Source organism: Esox lucius, chromosome 24 (genome assembly GCF_011004845.1).
Source record: "Esox lucius isolate fEsoLuc1 chromosome 24, fEsoLuc1.pri, whole genome shotgun sequence".
Classification (NCBI taxonomy): domain Eukaryota; kingdom Metazoa; phylum Chordata; class Actinopteri; order Esociformes; family Esocidae; genus Esox; species Esox lucius.
In genome coordinates, this window is record NC_047592.1 from 26,628,479 (window position 1) to 26,651,832 (window position 23,354).

The 23,354-nt window shown below is 41.4% G+C and overlaps 1 protein-coding gene across 1 annotated transcript; it reads left to right on the top strand.

Annotated features, from left to right (window-relative positions):
- The first annotated feature begins 2,613 nt into the window (after positions 1–2,613).
- On the top strand, positions 2,614–14,731 carry syt4 (synaptotagmin IV). The gene is made up of 4 exons (XM_010869051.4): positions 2,614–2,988; positions 4,328–5,283; positions 13,277–13,397; positions 13,544–14,731. Exons 1-4 carry the CDS (start codon positions 2,955–2,957, stop codon positions 13,879–13,881), a joined length of 1,449 nt encoding a protein of 482 aa, XP_010867353.1. The 5' UTR covers positions 2,614–2,954; the 3' UTR covers positions 13,882–14,731.
- Positions 14,732–23,354: the final 8,623 nt, after the last annotated feature.

Below are 23,354 nucleotides of genomic sequence, written 5' to 3' on the forward strand. Positions count from 1 at the left end.
GAAACATAATACAAATGATGTAGGCCACTTATCACATGGGTTTCCGTTTTTCAATAGAAGATTCTGCTTATTGTGTAGGCTAATTCATCAAATGTAAATCAAAAATGAAAATCTACATTATTTTAGGAGGGAATGAGAAACTAAATAACACACAAATCCTATCATCTCTTTCTGAATTTTCTCTGCTTAGTTAACTGAAGATGAATATTCTACAAATGTATTAGGCTAAATAATTATTCACAAAATGAAATTCCAAAGATAGCTTCTCTTTTTCTACTAACTCCTCACGGTTTTTCGATAACTTATTTATGTCACCTATTGAAACATATTACACTCTCCTAAAGGATTATTAGGAACACCATACTAATACTGTGTTTGACCCCCTTTCGCTTTCAGAACTGCCTTAATTCTACGTGGCATTGATTCAACAAGGTGCTGAAAGCATTCTTTAGAAATGTTGGCCCATATTGATAGGATAGCATCTTGTAGTTGATGGAGATTTGTGGGATGCACATCCAGGGCACGAAGCTCCCGTTCCACCACATCCCAAAGATGCTCTATTGGGTTGAGATGTGGTGACTGTGGGGGCCAGTACAGTGAACTCATTGTCATGTTCAAGAAATCAATTTGAAATGATTTGAGCTTTGTGACATGGTGCATTATCCTGCCGGAAGTAGCCATCAGAGGATGGGTACATGGTGGTCATAAAGGGATGGACATGGTCAGAAACAATGCTCAGGTAGGCTGTGGTATTTAAACGATGCCCAATTGGTACTAAGGGGCCTAAAGTGTGCCAAGAAAAAATCCCCCACACCATTACACCACCACCACCAGCCTGCACAGTGGTAACATGGCATGATGGATCCATGTTCTCATTCTGTTTACGCCAAATTCTGACTCTACCATCTGAATGTCTCAACAGAAATCGAGACTCATCAGACCAGGCAACATTCTTCCAGTCTTCAACTGTCCAATTTTGGTGAGCTCGTGCAAATTGTAGCCTCTTTTTCCTGTTTGTAGTGGAGATGAGTGGTACCCGGTGGGTTCTTCTGCTGTTGTAGCCCATCCACCTCAAGGTTGTGCGTGTTGTGGCTTCACAAATGCTTTGCTGTATACCTCGGTTGTAACGAGTGGTTATTTCAGTCAAAGTTGCTCTTCTATCAGCTTGAATCAGTTGGCTCATTCTCCTCTGACCTCTAGCATTAACAAGGCATTTTCGCCCACAGGACTGCCACATACTGGATGTTTTTCCCTTTTCACACCATTCTTTGTAAACCCTAGAAATGGTTGTGCGTGAAAATCCCAGTAACTGAGCAGATTGTGAAATACTCAGACCGGCCCGTCTAGCACCAACAACCATGCCACACTCAAAATTGCTTAAATCACCTTTCTTTCCCATTCTGACATTCAGTTTGGAGTTCAGGAGATTGTCTTGACCAAGACCACACCCCTAAATGCATTGAAGCAACTGCCATGTGATTGTTTGATTAGATAATTGCATTAATGAGAAATTTAACAGGTGTTCCTAATAATCCTTTAGGTGAGTGTAGTTTTTGAGGGCAAAAACAAGGGAAAATAACTTTCTTCCCATCATGATTTACTTGCCAGAGGATAGCTTTTGCGACCTTGATGGAGCAGATGACCCTTCCAGCAGACTGTACACAATTATGGTTTTCTGTCTAATGTTGTAAAAATGATGAAGCATTTTCTGTGTAAGGGTTTTTGTGATAGGTATGTGTGTGTGAGGTAGTTTTCTATTTTCTGACTGAGAGATGAGGTATTGAAAAGCTAAAACCAGTGGATTGCTGTAAGCCATATCTTTAACAACAAAAAAACCTTCCCTGTCATAAGAATGGTTGTACTGTAGGTCTACACACAGACTTCATATGCCACAGAAAAACAAGGAGATGGTATATATTGACAGAAGAGCTATGGCCACACCCACACAAATAGTGATGTACAGTTTAAAAATAATTTGCATCCCTACCAAAGGCAGTTAATCTATGATAGACAATAGTAAGCAGTGCATTTTTGATGTAACTTGTAATATTCAAAGATAGTAAAGGTTTGTCGGTTTGAAATACAAATGTGTTTCTTTTGCATATCCCAACTCTCCCTGAGGCACCCTTGAAATGTGGGGTCAGCCATTACTGACGGCAACACTGGAGCAATTAGTGTACTGGCTGCGGACCACAATGGAATTAAGTCTTTGTGTTTATATTTTTCATAGTTTATGATATGAGTATTTGAGGCCAGGTGTAACATTATTTATTTTAAATTGTTAAATACAACCCATCAATAAATTACATGCCTTGCTTAAGGGCAGCTTAATAGGCCATATTGCTGGCTCAGGATTCAAACCAACTGTAAGCTACCAGTCGCCTCAATATTTTAATCGATAGACATAGACTCAGGTCTACACCCACACACACTCAGGACAGGCGTATGGGATGCTCCTTTCATGGCAAAGTATTCAGTCAGCTGTTGCTTGTGCTGTTTCACTGAGGCAGTGATTTCATCAGCCTCCGTCACAACTGCGTCAGCGGCAGTGATTTCCGCACGAGGGGTGGGGTGCTTGGAAGAAAAAAAGGAGGGGTTGAGAAAGAGTGAGGGAAAGGAGTGGTGCCTCTTCAGAGATGCTCATAGCGCAGAGTAACTACAGCATCTGGGTGAGACTCGCGCAGGGAGGAGAACTGAGAATATCAACTCTTGCCTCGCTAAAAAGAACCCTGCGTTTGAATAATTTATCCGAAAACAAACATATTAAATAATTGAAGGACTCACATTATCACATACAGCAGCTATTTGCTGTCAAGGAGATACACCGAGTAGACCAAGAGAACGGATTAGTGAGCAGGGTTGTTGGGTAACGAAAGGTTTGTACGGCGCTGGAATAACCCGAAGCCGCAACGGTTTCAGCACCTTGGACAAAGCACGCTATAACGAGCAGGAACATGGCTCCAATGGTCGCGGAAGAAACGCAGTTTGGTAAGTAGCTGTACCATTTAAGAGGAGTTGGCCATCAAGGGGGATGGAAAACTCGGCTAGATCCCAAGTGTCATTTTTGGTCTGTAGCCTAATGCCTAGGGACGTCGCAAATGACTGCCTGTCCAGTATATACACTACTACGTTTGACCAAGGCTGTTCAGTATATGGGGAACAGGATGCCATAAGGGATGTTACCGTAGAGTCTAGTCATTTACCCACCCACCCGTAAATGTCCATCTGTCTCTAAACCCTCTGCACTGCGATGTCGGTTGCAATTTTTTTCTCTTACATTTTTTTAAGTAGGTATTGAAGTGAAGTAATACTGTTCGCTCTAATTTCCCGTGCTGTACAGATACTATCAGATTACTGTAGTCTGCTGTATGTCTTGACGTGGCATATTTAGGAGTGTTTTTCAATAGTTTTTATGTACAAATGCATGTGTGCGCCCACGTCTTTGTGTATAGGCAAAGGGGTTGCCCTCCACCTTTTTTCTGACCTGAAAATAAGATAAGAAAACAGTCTTTTGGTTTTTCTAACTAGCCACACGTTACCACCCATTCAAAATAATTGTCAACTTCGTGTGGATTTCGTGAATTATGTCCCAATTCGTTGTCTACCACCAGCAGCACTATTATACCTATTAATAGTGTGTATCTGTATGTACTTACTGAATAAATGTGATTCTGATGTCCCTGTCAACTATCCAATTGTCTCACATTATATTTCACATTCATGATTTAATGAATAATCAAGTAATGAATAATAATGATTTCTACATTTAAAAATAAGTTATGTAATCAATATATTATCATATTGCCATAACATCATAAAAAGACCATGTTGTGTCAAAATAATGTTCCACAAACATTTTAGGTAGGGATTGCAGATAATGCTGTTTGTCATATAACTAGAATGACATCACTGTAGACTTCCTAAATGACACCTTATAGTGCAATATTTAATTTACCAGCACCCATAGGGAATTGAGTACCATTTGTGACGCAACCCTGGGCTACGCTGTTATTCTGTTTCTGACTCAGCCAATTAGTCTGTCAGTCAGTCTATTATTAATAATAGCAATAGCAGTGGGTGTCTGATGAGGCTTCTTGATGCATTAATATTCAAACGTTTTACAGAATATTCAAACGTTTTACAGAGAAAGCTAATGCTTATTGAACATTCTCACACACACACACAACAAATCATCCCCTCAGGATGAGCGGTTTACAAGACAAACGTTTTCATCCATCTGTTTTGGTTTCTCTCTCAATCTCTTTATCTCTCTCTTTCTCCCTTTCCTGTCTTCCTCCCCTCTCCTTATCTATCATTCCCTCTGCAGCGGAAGTGCCTGTGAGTGTTGCTGTGGTGAGTGTGTTCGGCCTCATCTCGTGCGTCTCCATCTTTGCCTGGATTTGCTGCCAGCGTAAAAACACCAAGTCCCAGAAGACACAGCCCTACAAGTTTGTTCACATGCTCAAAGGAGTGGACATCTACCCGGAGAGCCTCAGTGGCAAAAAGAAGTTTGCCGCCACAGCAAACGAAAACAAAACGGACGTGAACGGAAACAGCAATAGTAAACAACCGACACAACAACAAGCAGCCTTGAGCCCGACCAGCGGCAGAACGTCTCTCCACCTGGACCTGGAGAAACAACGAGACCTGAACGGCAACTTCACCACCACCAAACCCCTACACCCCAGTGCTCATAGTCACACCAAGGTCCGTAGCTCCCCAGATCTGGAAGTTCCCTCCCCTTATCCAGGGTTTACTCAACCTGGGGTTAAAGACCAGGCCCTTGCATCCCCCTCTACGACCACCAGTGGTAGCCTCTCAAGCCAGGCCGCCACCCCCACCATGGGAACTGCAGACCAGGACAAACCCCAGGACGAGGGCATTGATGTGGGCCTTGGTACCCTTCATTTCTCCCTAGAGTACAACTCTGAGAAAAAGGCGTTTGTGGTTCACATCAAGGAGGCCCATGGGCTGACCCCGACTGACGAGCAGTCCCTGACTTCTGACCCTTACATCAAGCTTACCCTGCTGCCCGAGAAGAAGCACCGGGTCAAGACTCGCGTGTTGAGGAAAACTCTGGACCCAGCGTTTGATGAGACCTTCAGCTTCTATGGGATCCCCTTGGTCCGCGTGCAGGAGTTGTCTCTCCATTTCATGGTGCTCAGTTTTGATCGGTTCTCCCGCGATGAGGTCATCGGGGAGACTCTCGTCCCATTGGCTGGGATCAACCTGACAGAGGGCCGTGTCCTCATGAGCCGTGAGATCATCAAGAAGAATGTCAAGGTAAGAGTAATCGGGTTCCCAGACACTTGCGCCCAAATGTGCCGAAGGTCGAAAGGAACAATGCGTCAAACGTAGCATTCATTAGGCAATGAGAATGTTGTGAGGAATTCCAAGCACAATAGGCAATTGACCTAGTCTACCAACCAATCATCACCCACAGCACATACACTACTTTCAACGTGTTCATGGGATAGCTAAGCTTAAAACTGAGAACTGTTGTTTTGATGCTAAAATTACTTTGAACAGAGCAAGGCAGTTACTGCTTCAATATAATATTATTTCACTAGCAATCTGGCTTATTTATTGAAGGAACAATGCATTTAGTTTTTGTAGGTCACTAGCCTTTTTATTTTGTAATATGAATTAGCTGGGTGTTTGTTTACTTGATAACAAAAATACACTAAAATCTACTAAAATGAAAAAGTGACAAATACATTACTCAGTGAGGTCACTCCTATTAGGGTATGAGGGAATTACTTGGTTCTCCTTCATCATCATCATTACATACAGTTTATATAAAAAGTCTACACAACCCTGTTAAAATGACAGGTTCTTGTGATGTAAAAGAATGAGACAAAGATAAATCATGTCAGAACCTTTTCCACTTTTAATGTGACCTATCATGTGAACAATTCAATTGAAAAACAAACTTAAATCTTTGAGGGGGACATTTTATAAATGAAAATCTTACAATAACCTGGTTGCATAAGTGTGCACACCCTCTTATAACTGGGGATGTGGCTCTGTTCAGATTTAACCAATCACATTAAAACTCATGTTAAATAGAAGTCATTACACACCTGCCATAATTTAAAGTGACTCTGATTAATCACAAATAAAGTTCTAGTAGGATGTAGGATTTTCCTCACATTTTCTTAGTTGCATCTCAGAACAAAAGCCATGGTCTGCAGAGAGCTTCCAAAGCATCAGAGGGATCTCATTGTTGAAAGATATCAGTCAAGAGAAGGGTACAAAAGAAATTCCAAAGCATTACATATACCATGGAACACAGTGAATCATCAAGTGTAGAAAATATGGCACAACAGAGACATTACCAAGAACTAGACGTCCCTCCAAAATTGATGAAAAGACGAGAAGAAGAGAGAAAGAAAACATCCAAGTCCGGCTGAAGTTTGCAAAAACAAACATCAAATCTCTCAAAAGCACGTGGGAAAATGTATTATGGTCTGATTAAATCAAGGTTAAACTTTTTGGCCATAATTCCAAAAGGTATTTTTGGCGCCAAAACAACACTGCACATCACCCAAAGAACACCATACCCACAGTGAGGCATGGTGGTGGCAGCATCATGCTTTGGGGCTGGTTTTCCTCAGCTGGAACCAGGGCGGGTGGAGGGAATTATGAAAAGTTCAAAATACCAGGCACAATTTTGGCACAAAACCTTCAGGTGTCCATTAGAAAGCTGAAGATGAAGTTCACCTTTCAGCACCCCTACCCCAAAAGTGCTAGAATAAAATCAAAAGGTGCTTCAACAAAGTATTCGTTCGGGTGTGCACAATTTTGCAGCCAGGTTATTGTGATTTTTTTTCACAGATTTCACTTTGTTTTGCAATTGAATTGTTCACGTTACAGGTCACATTAAAGGTGGAAAAGGTTCTGACATGATTTATCTTTGTCTCATTCATTTACATCACAAGAACCTGGCCTTTTAACAGGGGTGTGTAGACTTTTTATATCCACTGTAGGCACTGCTTGCACTTTTGAGTTTAGCCTGTGGTTAAATCTGGGTATCTATATAAGCACTTCATGAAAACTGGTGGAAGAAGGGCTTTAAAAAATAAATGTATGCACAATTCCAAATGAACCTCTCCTGACTCCACTCAACTCTCGGCCATCCATTTGCGTGTTCAAGCAGACTTTCTTCTACTAGCAGGAATGTCCAATTTACTGATGGAGCAAAAGGGATTAAGGGTGTAGGGGTTAGTTAAACCTTCTAGTGACCCCTTTCAGCAAGTATACAACAATGCAGCCTCTATGAGCGAAGTGGAATCCCATAAGGCACCATGTTATTTTTGAGCTTGCCCAGTTTGATACAAAAATTGGATAGGTGTGCCTAATGATATAAAATACATTTGTTTATATCTGATTTCAAGAACTGAAATGATTTACAAAAAATCCTAAGTTTAATGGAATTTTTAATGATATTTATTTTTTCTTAAACAAAATAATATAAGGTATAATTTGTACATTAGATTTTCATGCTTGTTTTATTAATGTGAAATGGACCATTCATTTCATCATTCATTTCACAAGTGTGTCCCGAAATGAATGCATTTTTTCATTAATATTTTCAGTTTAGTTAGCAACACGTGACCATGGAGGTCTCTCAGAGCAAATGTGTAGTGGATAGGGAGCTGTTTGAGATTCATGGGTAGTTAACTAGTGTCAAACATCAGGTCTGCTTTGCATAATAACCATTAACATAACCTTTGTTAAATCCTCTTAAGAGTTTATTTATATTTAATTTGTAATATGAAAAAGCTAGAGTAAGCGTCTAGCTAAATTGCACACTAATGCCATAACACAGGAAGAATCTCAATTTCTAATAATAAGTAATGCAGATTATACTATTCATATTTGTTTTCTGATGCATATAATTTCAAAGCCATTTTTTTAAATATAGGACTGTCAGTGCTTAGGGTGAGGGTGAGGTTCTCCCATGGATTCAGATAAAAGGCATTTTTGGAATTGTACTCAGTATCTTAAGCCAAAGAAGCATTGAGGTAATATTTGGGACTTAGTTGAATAGTGCTACAGGTACCAGCAACTGTATATTTATGACCTCTAGATAATTCTAAATTTAAAACTGATATTCTGTCCTCTGTGTCATGATGGAATATGATTGTGGATAATCAGTACTACACAGGAAGGAGACAGTTAAGTTTACTACACTGTGTGGTCTACACTGGTGAAAGTTGTAGAGAGAGAGAGAAAGGGTAAATCGATTTGAAAATTAATTGACAAAAGAAAGAAGGAGAAAAGAATGAAGAGTCAGTAATACATCAAAACGTAGAGGGCAAGACCATGCACAGACCTTAAAAAAGAAATGTGCTGAAACTGAAAAAATGGGCGGAGTTTTTGGCTAACACAGAGCAGAACGTGTGTCGGGGTGCATGATGCGCATGCACGTTGATGTGCCAGACGCAAGTCACAGTGACGGACGGCACATGTCAAATGGATAGGACACTATATAGCAAAAGGGCATGTGCTCTGCCTCACATGTGCACATGCCTGGAGAGAAAGTGATAGTAAAAGGGAATGAGCTTTGTGTGTCTGTGTGGTGTTGAATGCCAGACTTCTCTGCCATTGTGTTTGATTGTTTAACTCTCTCTGCTGCTGTGCCGTTGACTAGAAGTACCAGAAAAAAGACTCAGTCAGGTTTACAGTGACAGATGGATAAATGGATGGATAGACTGACTCACATTAGAAAAAACACATTTTCATTATTTATCTCTGTTCGCTACTCTGTTCATGTGGATTAAAGAGGAAAAGGACTGTGGTTTCAAAGGTTGTCATCAGTCTATGTCGATTTGGATAGAAACAAGGCTTTTTAGGGGATAACTCCCTGTGGCATTGTTGATCAGTATTATTAAAGAGGATCTGTGTTGAGATGCTGTCCATTGTCTTTGTAAAGCAGTCTCATCTGGATGTAAGACACATAGACACACACACACATGCACACACACGCAGAGAAAGGAGACGACAGAGACAGAAAGATGAGAGATGTACCATGGTTGGATTACTTTGTTAACATTTTGTTTGGAAACTGAATAAAGCACCTATTCAGTAGAATTCAACTCAATTGAAAACAGAAGAGAGAGCGACAGAGGAAGGAGATGAGAGAGAGAATGGAGGTGAGAAGAAGAGAGACAGAGCGAGAAAAGGGCTGTGGCCAGCTGCATGTCTGTATTCTGCTGCTGCCACCCGGGCAGATCAATAAAACTGAGAGCAGGTTTGTGGTACGTGCAGCCAACGCCTCTCCCTCCTCTCGTTCTCTCTCTTCTAAGAGGAGGCCTCCTAGGGAATAGCCACAGTAGAAGAGGCTGGAAATGGTTGTGTGTGTGTGTGATAGAGACACTGCATGTATGCATACTTGCATTTGTTCACGTGTGTGTTCTAATAATAATGTAGATATTAATAATTGTTATTGTAATATAATACAATCCATTACTCTTGTGTGACACCGGTTTAGGGCATGGCAATGCAGTGCTGAGGTGTCCACTACAGGCAGGGTGCATGCCTTGGTTGTGCTTCCGAGAATGTGTGGCTGGGAGTCTTACTAGGAGGCCCATATAGGGCTGGCAACGCCTGAGGTGGGGCGAGGTATCAAAAGTAGGGACATAATTATTCCCCTTCTGATTACTTCTTTAGATAGGTCAGGTGACTGAAAGTTGTTTCCAGGTTATTCATTGATTTAGAGAGCATAATGGGAGAAAAGCGGGTTTATGCCCTGAAATTCAATTCTCATTGGAAGTTGCGATAAGTCATTACGATGATTGTATATGCTGAAATTGGAAGAGAAAAGGGGTATTGTAGTATTACGGTATTAGGATGATTTTTTCGCCAAGAAGAGTGAATGTGACTGACTGACTACCCCTTATAACATAGTGGTTAGAGATGCAGACTGCCATGCAGGGGACAGGTGTTCAAGCCTCACCGCACTCAAAACAAATTATGCATTAGGATTTGTTCAGGGTAGAAAAAAAATTTGCTGGCTACAACCTTCAGAAGCGACATTATAGTAAGCCTAATAAAAATTGTTTATGGTTATATTGTGACTTTTTTCTAAGTACACATCCGTGCTTGCTTTTTTAAGATAAAATACAGTAGATCATGACCCCTTGCAATTTAAAACGAGGAGTTATTTCCACGATTCTCTCATCTTTCCCTTGACGAAAACATCAGTTATTGTCACCTATATTAATAGTTATTGTATCAATGTCATTCACGAATAAAAGAAAAATGAATGTTGTTGTGCCATGAAATGAAATAGCACAAAACAAATTATGCATTAGGATTTTTTCAGGATATATTTTGATTTTGCTGGCTACAACCTTCTGTAGCTACATTATAGCAGAGATGGGGACAAGTCACACATGGTCAAGTCCAAGCAAGTCTCAAGTCTTAACCATCAAGTCTTGAGTCAAGTCTCAAGTCACAGTTCAGATAAATCAAGCAAGTCAAGTCAAGGGTTCACCCTAAGCAAGTCAAGTCGAGTCCTTATAAGTTTCAAGTCAAGTCAAGTCACAGTACTAAAGAGATGAACACACACACACACTGTCCTCTGTTTCTGACGTGCGCTTGGTGCGAAGCTCGATTTCAAAATCAAATATTGTTCTCCTCCGCGGTACAATTTTTTGGGGGGACGAAGCGGAGGGATCTTGAATCAGCCTGAAGGGTTGTATTCGCTATAAAAACCGCCTCGCTATACCTTATCCCGCTTATTACATGGCTACCTACCAAATAAATCTATAATTTGACACAAAATATTGATTTCAAAAGGAATTTATTGATTTAAAAACGATTGTATTGCTTCCTCTAAAGAAAATAGTCCGTTCCGTCTCTGGTTAGAATCCTGCTGCGTCCATAGCAACGCGCTGTTTTTCATGGCAACGGTCTGTTATCAAGAAATAACACGCAATTGACTGAAAAACTGCCTAATATGTAATTACGCTGTAATTATTCTTGTCTGTATGAGTAAAAAAAAAAACTCTTTGAAATGTTTAGGTGCTAGTAATCACATCGGCGCCTCCATGTTAACCTTTCATGCAGTAAAGTTAACTGTTATGGTGTAAGCACAATTCTTTTTAGTTTCCACACGCAGTCCACAAACACTTGAAAATGCCCAAATTTAATACAGACATTATAGCCTACGTGTAATAATATACATGCCCGCTCATTTTAAGATGCCCATCAACATTAAAATGTGCCACTGTTATAGTCAAATTCCCTTATATCTATTTACCAGATGTATTCTGTAATGATAATGGTCACATTTCTAACAAGAAAAAATAAAATAAAATATGCAACCAAGGCCAAATTATGACAAACAAAAGATTAATTCATTACATTAGTAACTTAATCGTTATAGATCTTAGTGAAACTGAATATAAAGAGATTACTTTCTTACCTTTCCTTGTGGTTCTTAAAATAACGAATGAAATTTGACGTTGTTGCATATTTTGCATCTGGCAAATCTTTTTTTATTCACACGGTCCAGTTCAAAGTCCTTGTATCCAAACGATACTATATGTGGAGCTCGACTAACGTTACTGTCTGCCATGTTTGGCGCGGTTTGAATTGTGCAGCATTAAAGGCACAAACGCTGATTAGTGGTGCTGATGTCACAACATATAAAATAATTGTATTGCTGTTTGTTAATTACAAGTTCAAGTCATTGTCGAGTCTTCCACTTCAAGTCAAGTCAAGTCTCAAGTAACTTGTTCTCAAGTCAAAGTCAAGTCAAATCATTTTCATACTTTAATCAAGCAAGTCACAAGTCCTGAAAATTGTGACTTGAGTCAGACTCGAGTCAAGTCATGTGACTTGAGTCAGACTCGAGTCAAGTCATGTGACTCGAGTCCCCCACCTCTGCATTATAGTAAGCCTAAAATAAGACTGTTTACAGCTATATTGCGACTATTTCTGGTGGATTTTTGAAGTACGCATCTGTGCATGCTTTTTGGGGTAATATAGGCTAGATCAAAACCCTTGGGCAGTAAAAGAAGAGGGTTTTCTCATCTTTTCCCTTCACAAAAAAGTCAGTTATCGTCACCTATATGTTTAGTTATTATATCTATGTTATTTACGAAGGAAAGAAAAACCAACGTTGTTATGCCATGAATGAGCTTTGGCAGTATAAAGTTAATCTTCAGTCTTGCTAGCAATTGCTCAATTCTTATGACTTTTCCAAGTACTAAGTTAGTAGATACTAGCCTATTACTGGCTAATCAGCTGTTAAAATGGCCAGTGGCAAAAGCTATACAAGTCTTAGATGCTATTTGTGGTGGAAGTAAACTTAATAAGAAACCTTTAACACAATGCTTAATGGTGTCTAGTGAAATATTCAAACTTGGCGTGATGTTAATGCATGACAAAATTATCTAATGTTGAGACGCTATACCGACAGTCAGCACACGTATAGCTTAGTGGGGTAGTGGGTAAAGCCTTTCACACGGGACACCCAGGTTTGAATTCAATGAGGGCAACAACATTCATCGCTTCTAATCATGGGCCGGCAGAACTGGTTCCTTTTCAAAAAAAAATTATAAAACTGTTTTAACATTTGCCAAAATATGGTTCATCAAGCAATTTCCTTATCTATTATCATAATTATTGAACACCCAAATATTTAAAACTAGGTCAAACAAATTGAAGGATTTTGGTCTGTTGGTTGTAGTGACTGCTATGCATCAGATTGGTTTTAGGAACTTCATGAAAATATCAGGGAAGATCATCAAGCAAAAATTGTTGTAATCAACAAGTAATCACTGTACAAAAGATGACATGCCTTCTTTTGAATTGTGATTTTCATTACAGTGACTTTTAACGTGTTCTACAGAGCATGTGAATAGTGTTATAGTGTGGAACTGACAACACGTACTTGTTCCTGAGAGTCATCTATTTAATTACTGGGGTTCATGCTAGTTAATAGCTCAAACCATTTGAAAGTTAGAATTTAATTCATAGGATTGAACTAATAAGCATTCTTCATGAGCCAACTTCAAAATAATAGACAACAGATGTGTTTGTGTAACTACGGTTCTATGAAGGAACTAATGCAATCACGGGGACTTTTTCATGAGGGATATGCCACAAATTGGAATGCATTGGTCCACTGCACCAGTCTGCTGATCCGGGTTTGAGAAACAATGAAGTAGTAAATACGTACATTTTAATCAGTAAATTTTTCTTCCTATTTTCTCTATTCCCTGTCCCTCCCTCCATCCCCTCCCTTTCTCCCTGTGAATAGAGAAGTGCTGGGCGCGGGGAGCTGCTGCTGTCTCTTTGTTACCAGTCAACAACCAGCACTTTGACAGTGGTGGTATTGAAGGCTCGCCACCTGCCCAAGAACGATAACCACGGGCCGTCTGGTAAATACTCTTAACTTCCTTTTACCTATGTAGGGCCCTATGTGCCCTTGACAGTATGGAGAGTAGAATGCCATTTGGAACACACACATAACATTTTTAAAAAATTCATAGTGACAAAGTCTCCCTACCTCTCTCCCTCCCTCTAGACCCATATGTGAAAATCAACCTCTTCCAAGGGAAAAAGCGTGTCAGTAAGAAGAAGACCCATGTGAAGAAGTGTTCCCCCAACCCTGTGTTCAACGAGCTGTTTGTGTTCGATGTTGCCTCCCAGGAGGGGCTGAGGGAGACCAGCGTCGAGCTCCTGCTCATGGACTCTGAATCTCCTCCAACAAGGGCAGGGGACACCTCCCGGTCCTCCAAGCCCATTCTCGGACGCCTGGTCCTGGGTATGGCTGCTCCCGGCACCTCCGGTGAGCACTGGAGGGAGATATGTGACCACCCGCGCCGACAGATTGCCAAGTGGCACGCCCTGTCTGAGGACTAGGCGTTTCAGTCAAGGCTTCTCTGCCTCGATTCTTAGCTGTGGTTGCTTAGCTATGTGGGGGGAAGGAGGGGTTGTGACTGCTGTGGGCGTTGCCTAGCAACCGGCAGTTTTTAACTGACCAACGCCCATGGACCTGTTGTTAATTTCATGAGGGGGTAAGGTTTGGGGTTTATTCTAATTGATGTCATTAGTCAATCAAACAAATCAGCCATTTGGTCAGTGTATCGATCATTGAAGTTTTTGGGGTTCAGTGACTAAGGAACCCAATGGTCTATTATTCCAAAGACTGTCATCACGACAACGGCCCTCCAATAACACAGCTCTCAATCTCCATGGCAACAACAGCCGGTTGTCATGGCAACCGTGTGCAGTGCAGAACATCCTAGTATCTGTCGCTATTGCTCTTCTACCATTACTATGAATATTACTCCGTTGTATGATGAATAAAAATAACAAACTGTTAATATTAATACTACTTATGCATAAAGATGTTGATTTCCAAACTTTATTTTATAAAGATGCTATCTTTTATTTATTTATTTATGTTTTATTTGTTTATTTTATTTTTTGTATTCTTCTGGTTAAGTTCCTGAGTATGTTTTTTAAGTAAAAGTGGTATTTCATATCATTGCATCCCAGAGGAGTGAGAAAAGCCTAAATTAGGTGACAGAAGAAATTAAGCTTGCATAAAGGACATTATGTGTGTGGGTGTGTGAGAGTGGGAGTATATGTGTCTGTGTGTATTTAGGTCAGAGGGAATGAGAGGCAGTGCGTATTCTTTACTGTGAGCACAAAGACAGTCTCAAATGTATGTGTACCTTACTATAAAACATGGCAAGTGCTGAAAAAACACAAACTTGTGTGTGTTTATTTCAATGCTTTACACACACATACACAACCTTAAAATACCTACAGGTTAAATGTCTGGTTAACAAACCACACAGCCTGAATTTAAATTCAAATTCCATGATGCTTGTGCAGAAATGAAAACCAATTAAGAATCAAATAAATGTTGAATCAAGTAAACATTGTAAAATCAAATTAACCTTCTGGAATTTAACAAATCATCTTGATTTGAATTATCATTCTGGAATCGAATAAACATTCTGAGGTTAAATAGGGTCTAATCTTAGGTAACAATCTCAGTACTTCCATCCGTTTTACAGGCTTGTCCTCAGAATACCTTGGGAACGACATCACGTGAGGATGATGTAATCAGTAAGTTACAGCAGCTACTTTTAGATGATGTCATGAAACTGTTGAATTTTATATCAGCTAAGTGCTGCACCATGGGGTAGAGTTGGTATAACGCCCATGCTGGTTTCCTTCCTCCGCTCACTGTTTTAACTCTCTTTGTCTCTGTAGTCGCCTCTCTGGAACCAACTCGCTCAGCTCTTTTTTTGTTGGCAACCCCTCCCTTATATCGTTCTCTCCATCTCCCACCCGGAATTACATCACCAGTTTGTTTTTTGTCTTGGATCCTCTTGAGTGTCAAGACATTTCCTCCCTCAGGTTTGCACCACGGATGAGGCAGGTTTCTATTCCAGAACTAATATGTCATCAGCATGATGTTGTCCCTAGAGTAACTTCCCCTCCCTATCTCTCTATTTCCTTTGTCTTCTTTTATTTCTTGCATGTTCTCACAAATATTCTGAATTCTATTTAAAGGAGTACACGCTTGTCACTGTGGAGGTATCTGGTAAGGAAGTTCATTGTAGTTGTAGCTGTATAGCATATTTTTTGCATGTAGTCAACATGGATAAAAGCATACCTACAAAACAGGGACAAATGTACATTTTCAGTGTACCACTATACAAGACCTCTGTTGCTTTTATTTATTCCCCAAAACATGACTTACCGAGGACCCATCTAATTTTAGTACGTATTTACTTTTAGTACGTATTTACTCACGTAGACAAATCCATAAATCGGGATAATTGTAAATCCTCACGAGTGACTTGAAACAGTTCTGCCAGTAGGTGAAGTTTCATTGACTGCTTGTTTCATTTTACAAGTGGAGCACACATCTCATTTCACGTTGTACTACGACCACTAAACATCCTCTGCAATAGGAAAGCGTTAACAATTAGCCTACAATATAAACAAAATTATAATTAGAAAGAAATATAATAATGTATATCCTATTCATATTTTCTACAATTTGAAGATTAACAGGGTTTTTTTCTGCATGCATCACTCATATCTGCATGTCTTCTAGGATAAATATATTTGGTTTGTTTGAGCTCAACATAGTTTCAACAGCTTATTTTCTGCGGTAATGGAATGGCCAGGTATTTGCATATAGTGGGAAGTGGAGACGTGATCGGAATCTTTTTTGTAAGCTGTGGTTATACTAGCCTACTGTTGTAAAGGAATTGGAAAATTTGTTTCTTCTTTGTATCATTATCCATTGCAAGAATAGCCTAAACACTGTTGACTTTGTGTGTGAGATGATGATAATATAGATATATAGAAGCACCGTAACTCTTGAAGCAGGTTCATTTTAATTAACCTACTATCAGACACCCCACACACATATTTATAGCCTCCACATGTACACAGGCCAGGTAGGCTTAATTCGTGCTCAAGCTCCTATTCAACAAATACATGAAAACGCACACAGAGGGTGAGAGAGATACGTTTATTATACACACTCGCTTCATGGCTCCACATTTTAAAATAGGAATCTCTTTATGAAAATAATAAATTGTAGATCGTGAGAAATCTGAGACGGGCCCAGCTGTAATAATATAGCTGAATGCAGCGATTAAGGGGACCAAGTAATGACAAAAGGTATCTTTGAAGCCCCTTGGAATGTATATGTTACTGTAAATAAGCAATTGTCTTTACATTTCTAACTTCAGTTAAAGCTGCAAACAGCATTTAGTGGATTTCAGCATTTAATTATCATGAAAATTATGCAATATGTTATGTAGGATAAAAGACAAACCACACGTGTACAAATATTAACCCAATGTTGGATGTTTTTTCCTGTCCAATGGTGACCCCATGTAGTTTTTTTACATACTGGTCTGGTTTATACAACATTCGAAGATCTTCATACATAGATATAAATTGTCAAACTACATCAAGATTAGTCATTTGCTGCCATATGAGTAGTGTTTTAAGTGTTTTTCAACTAAGATGGCTGAAAATCCATGATGGCGATATTTTGGGTCTCAGTGGCAAAACATTTCATAGTGAGAAGATACACCTATGGACTGATTTCCAAGACTAGGTCAAAAGGGATGGGTGTGGTGAACTTTCAAAAAGTCCAACTTCACAGGCTTGTGCCACGATAAGGCTGATTGGCATGTCCACTGCACCAGAAGTTATGTTTCTCTACGCTTTACTATATTAATTTGGGTACCTTTACACCATTTTAACTCACATGAATTTGCAGAAAGGACAGTTTTTTGCCAGAAGAATAATATTAGTGAACTGGAACAAACAATAGGATTTTGGCATACTGTTGAAACCCTATTGACACACATTGTCAATTGACTTTCTATTGAGGAATAGCTTAGATTATTACAAAAAAAACATTCTCAGCATCAGTGTAATAAAAGTAGATAGTTGAATGTCACACTCACAGAACATATTGTATAGTGAAAAGCTTAATTTTTCTAAGATACCCATTGAAAATGGAAATTACTATTTGAAAGGTTAAGTAAAAAAACTAAAAAAAACTAGCCGGGCTAGATAATGTAGGTAATAAATTAAAAGGGGTTTGAGTACCCGAGTGACCCTAGGAGCAATGTTGTCTGGGGCTATATGCCCCTGGTAGGGTCTCCCAAGGCAAACAGGTCTTAGGCGACGGGTCAGACTAAGAGCGGTTCAAACCCCCCTTAATGATGAAAAAAATTATGAGTACCGTGACGTCGCCCGGTATGGCGCAGCCGGGGCCCCACCCTGGAGCCAGGCCCGGGGTTGGGGCTCGTATGCGAGCGCCTGGTGCGTGAGGTTGAGATGTTCCGATTACAGGTAGTCGGGATCACCTCTACGCACGGCTTGGGCTCTGGAACCACACTACTTGAGAGAGGATGGACTCTTCACCACTCTGGAGTTGCCCATGGTGAGAGGCGGCGGGCTGGTGTGGGTTTGCTTATAGCTCCCCAGCTCTACCGCCATGTGTTGGAGTTTACCCCGGTGAACGAGAGGGTCGTTTCCCTGCGCCTACGGGTCGGGGATAGGTCTCTCACTGTTGTTTGCGCCTACGGGCCGAACGGCAGTGCAGAGTACCCGACCTTCTTGGAGTCTCTGGGAGGGGTGCTGGAAAGTGCTCCGACTGGGGACTCTATTGTTCTACTGGGGGACTTCAACGCCCACGTGGGCAACGACAGTGACACCTGGAGGGGCGTGATTGGGAGGAACGGCCCCCCTGATCTGAACCCGAGTGGTGTTCAGTTATTGGACTTCTGTGCTAGTCACAGTTTGTCCATAACGAACACCATGTTCAAGCATAAGGGTGTCCATCAGTGCACGTGGCACCAGGACACCCTAGGCCACAGGTCGATGATCGACTTTGTTGTCGTCTCATCTGACCTGCGGTCGTATGTCTTGGACACTCGGGTGAAGAGAGGGGCGGAGCTGTCAACTGATCACCACCTGGTGGTGAGTTGGATCCGATGGCGGGGAGAAAGCTGGACAGACTCGGCAGGCCCAAGCGTACTGTAAGGGTCTGCTGGGAACGTCTGGCCGAGTCTCCTGTCAGAGAGATCTTTAACTCCCACCTCCGGCAGAGCTTCGACTGGATCCCGAGGGAGGCTGGAGATATTGAGTCCGAGTGGACCATGTTCTCCACCGCCATTGTCGAAGCGACCGCTCTGAGCTGTGGCCATAAGGTCTCCGGTGCCTGTCGAGGCGGCAATCCCCAAACCTGGTGGTGGACACCGGACGTAAGGGATGCCGTCAAGCTGAAGAAGGAGTCCTATCAGGCCTGGTTGGCTTGTGGGACTCCTGAGGCGGCTGACGGGTACCGACAGGCCAAGCGGACTGCAGCCCGGGTGGTTGTGGAGGCAAAAACTCGGGCCTGGGAGGAGTTCGGTGAGGCCATGGAGAAGGACTATCGGCTGGCCTCGAAGAGATTCTGGCAAACCGTCCGGCGCCTCAGGAGAGGGAAGCAGTGCCCTACCAACGCTGTTTACAGTAGAGGTGGGCAGCTGCTGACCTCAACTGGGGATGTCGTCGGGCGGTGGAAGGAATACTTCGAGGATCTCCTCAATCCCGCCGTCACGTCTTCCATTGAGGAAGCAGAGGATGAGGGCTCAGAGGTGGACTCGTCCATCACCCGGGCTGAAGTCACTGAGGTGTTCAAGAAACTCCTCGGTGGCAAGGCACTGGGGATGGATGAGATCCGCCCTGAGTACCTCAAGTCTCTGGATGTTGTGGGGCTGTCTTGGTTGACACGCCTGTGCAACATCGCGTGGCGGTCGGGGACAGTGCCTTTGGGATGGCAGACCGGGGTGGTGGTCCCTCTTTTTAAGAAGGGGGACCGGAGGGTGTGTTCCAAGTATAGGGGGATCACACTTCTCAGCCTCCCCAGGAAAGTCTATGCCAGGGTTCTGGAGAGGAGAATACGGCCGATAGTAGAACCTCGGATTCAGGAGGAACAGTGTGGTTTTCGTCCGGGCCGTGGAACACTGGACCAGCTCTATACCCTCTACGGGGTGTTGGAGGGTTCATGGGAGTTTGCCCAACCAGTCCACATGTGTTTTGTGGATTTGGAGAAGGCATTCGACTGTGTCCCTCGCGGCGTCCTGTGGAGGATGCTTCGGGAATATGGGGTCCTGGGTCCGTTGCTAAGGGCTGTCTGGTCCCTATACGACCGAAGCAGGAGCTTGGTCCGCATTGCCGGCAGTAAGTCAGACTTGTTCCCAGTGCATGTTGGACTCCGGCAGGGCTGCCCTTTGTCGCCGGTTCTGTTCATAATGGACAGAATTTCTAGGCGCAGCCAGGGGCCGGAGGGTGTCAGGTTTGGGGACCACACAATTTCGTCTCTGCTCTTTGCAGATGATGTTGTCGTATTGGCCCCTTCAAACCAGGACCTTCAGCATGCGCTGGAACGGTTTGCAGCCGAGTGTGAAGCGGTGGGGATGAAAATCAGTACCTCCAAATCCGAGGCCATGGTCCTCAGTCGGAAAAGGGTGGCTTGCCCACTTCAGGTTGGTGGAGAGTGCCTGCCTCAATTGGAGGAGTTTAAGTATCTAGGGGTCTTGTTCACGAGTGAGGGAAGGATGGAACGGGAGATTGACAGACAGATCGGTGCAGCTTCTGCAGTAATGCAGGGTGGCTTGCCCACTTCAGGTTGGTGGAGAGTGCCTGCCTCAATTGGAGGAGTTTAAGTATCTAGGGGTCTTGTTCACGAGTGAGGGAAGGATGGAACGGGAGATTGACAGACGGATCGGTGCAGCTTCTGCAGTAATGCAGTCGATGTATCGGTCTGTCGTGGTGAAGAAAGAGCTGAGCCGCAAGGCGAAGCTCTCGATTTACCAGTCAATCTACGTTCCTACTCTCACCTATGGTCATGAGCTTTGGGTCATGACCAAAAGGACAAGATCCCGGATACATGCGGCCGAAATGAGCTTTCTCCGCAGGGTTGCCGGGCGATCCCTTAGAGATAGGGTGAGAAGCTCGGTCACCCGGGAGGAGCTCAGAGTAGAGCCGCTGCTCCTCCACATCGAGAGGGGTCAGCTGAGGTGGCTTGGGCATCTGTTTCGGATGCCTCCGGAACGCCTTCCTGGGAAGGTGTTCCAGTCCCGTCCCACCGGGAGGAGACCCCGGGGAAGACCTAGGACACGCTGGAGGGACTATGTCTCCTGGCTGGCCTGGGAACGCCTCGGTGTCCCCCCGGAAGAGCTGGAGGAAGTGTCTGGGGAGAGGGAAGTCTGGGCATCCCTGCTTAGACTGCTGCCCCCGCGACCCGGCCCCGGATAAGCGGAAGAAGATGGATGGATGGATAAATTAAAAGAAGTTACTTCTGTACATTAATAACAATCACACCATTCCCAGAACTGAGTAGTTATGTCAAATCATTTTTATTGCTAATTTAGCAAGTTTCTAATAAAGGAATCCATTTCCATTTGTTTTACTCTACTTTGAATATTGTAAATAAAAAGTATGTGTTTACAGACAAATCAAATGCATTAATATAAAAAATATGTACTGTACACCCCAAAAACAGCTGGGTTACTTCAGTGGCTTCTTTTCGCCTACTGCTTAGCCTACTGCTTATCCGTTTGGTCTGAATTATATTAGTTGAATTAATGAAACAAGTTCATAATGCCCATGGGCATATGGTCATGTTTATTGACTTCGCCAGGCTAATTTGCCAGGTGATTCGCCAGTTAACTAGTTTACTAGCCAACAGGCTGTCAGTTGCTTTGCTAGCTATATTATTTTAACTGGCTATAAATGAACGCGCTTGTTTTTCCTGAAGCTTTTAATTTGAAATGCGAAGGCATAACACAGTGTTTGACTGATTAAAGTATGTAAAAAAAGTGAGATAACCTGACATGTCTGACTAAATGCATTTATTTGCATTTATTTAAGTAATGTGGTGACCCACAATAGATAAGAACAAATTCTTATTTAAAATGGCGGCCTGGCAAACGACAAGGGCCACTTGAGTGAAGGGTTAAGAAATATATAATAAAAAGTTTGGGAACCACTGCTGTAGACTGTTATACTGACAGTCGTGCCCTGAAGGCAGCCACAAATATTCTTGTGAAGTAAAAACATAGACAATTTAAATGTATGCAATTTGTCATATGAATTGTATAGGGAGAGAGGGAGGATTATTTTCTCTATATTTTGTGATGCTAAATAAAATGGCTGTTATCTCCGCATTGGATTACATTCTGTTGCTAGTCTGCATTGCTTTTGCATGGTGACATCTGAATAGTTAATACAATAGCAATTGTATATTTGCTTAAGCTGTTTTTGTGTTTGTTTCAGATCAATGGACAGCTTTGTCCATAACACTTTGACAGAGTGGCAGCTGACAGACCTTGTCGAAAGATTTAAAGGTAAGAAATATTTGTTTTCCCTTCCACAGCATATCAAGTCTGCATTGCTACTCAAGCCCTTTTCAGACATGAATTCTTACGAAATATAATTTCCTCTTTTTTTTCCAATAGCTTCCATGTAATGTGTCAAAGTAACACCAATAGATGAATAGGGCACATGTCTTTTGTAGGCTTCCAGTGCTTCATTCTATTTTGTAATAACAAATGATGGAATATGCATGTTTATTACTATATCTTCCATTTAATTACCCATACATTTTTGTTTTGTACTCCTCTGTTGTAAAAACAAGTCTTTGTGTTTTCTATTTTTGTCTTTCAGAGGAGGGGATTGATGAGGAGAGTTTTCTTCTTTTAGATAATTTATTAAATGCCAGGAGGGGAGTTTAAAATGGTAACGTTTATTCAAAGTAGAATATTTGCTTGCAAGTAGAGCTAATGGCTCTTAATAGCAGCTTTTTAATAGGAATTTGAATTACTTTAATTTGTTCACTATAGACTTGTTGACTGTTGGCCTGTTGAATGTTCAGCCAGTTCATTCGTAATTGTTGTTTTGCTCTGAATGTTTTCCTACCTGAGTGATATGAACTGCACCAGTTGCACTACGTTGTTGATATTAATTAATATAATATAATAAATGTTTTCAAAGATTCCATTATGTTGTTTGTTTTTGTATTGTTTAAGTGTTTATTGCATAATATATGCATAAATCTAGCATGAATTCTGTTCTAGGTTTGTAGTTTAACAGTTTTATAGCTATGGGTAGTCTATTGCAATTTATTTTCTTAAATTGTACTGTAATGTGTTAGAATTAATCTGGCATATGGGTTAATTTTACCCAGCATTTGGGTACACTATACAACAAATATGTAGTTGAATCAACCCAGAATTGTAATTAATTTGACCCAGCATTTGGGTACACTATATAACAAATACCTAGGTAAATCAACCCAGATTTGTATTTAACTTGACCCAGCATTTGGGTAAAATATTTAATTCATCTGTTGGGTTAAAAATGACCAACCCATCTTGCTGGGTCAAATTAACTACTGCTGGTCTGGTGCAATATTGATCCAGTGGCTGGGTTATAAAAAAACCACGTTTCTGTGTGTATAAATTTGAGTCATTTAGCAGATGCACATATCCAGAGCGACTTACAATAAGTAGAGGTACATTTTCCTGGAGTTAATTAAGGTAGAATTCCTTGCCCTAGGACACAATATTTGGCTCATTTGGAAATCAAACAGAACTTTACAAATACAAATTTCACTCTAACTTGAACACAAGCACAGACACGCACAAAACACTCAGCATAAATCCAGGTTGGTGTGGCATCTATAAAACTAATAATATTGTTAATCAATTTGAAATACATTTTATTGAAACCTTTATTTTAGCCATGGAATTTATATGAAATCTAACAGGACAATAAAAGTTACAGTGGAGAGT

Coding starts and splice junctions, on each gene's coding strand:
- syt4 (XM_010869051.4), top strand. CDS start 2,955: ATGGCTCCAATGGTCGCGGAAGAAACGCAGTTTG. Junction 5,284..13,276: donor TCATCAAGAAGAATGTCAAG/GTAAGAGTAATC, acceptor CCCTGTGAATAG/AGAAGTGCTGGGCGCGGGGA. Junction 13,398..13,543: donor CGATAACCACGGGCCGTCTG/GTAAATACTCTT, acceptor CCCTCCCTCTAG/ACCCATATGTGAAAATCAAC.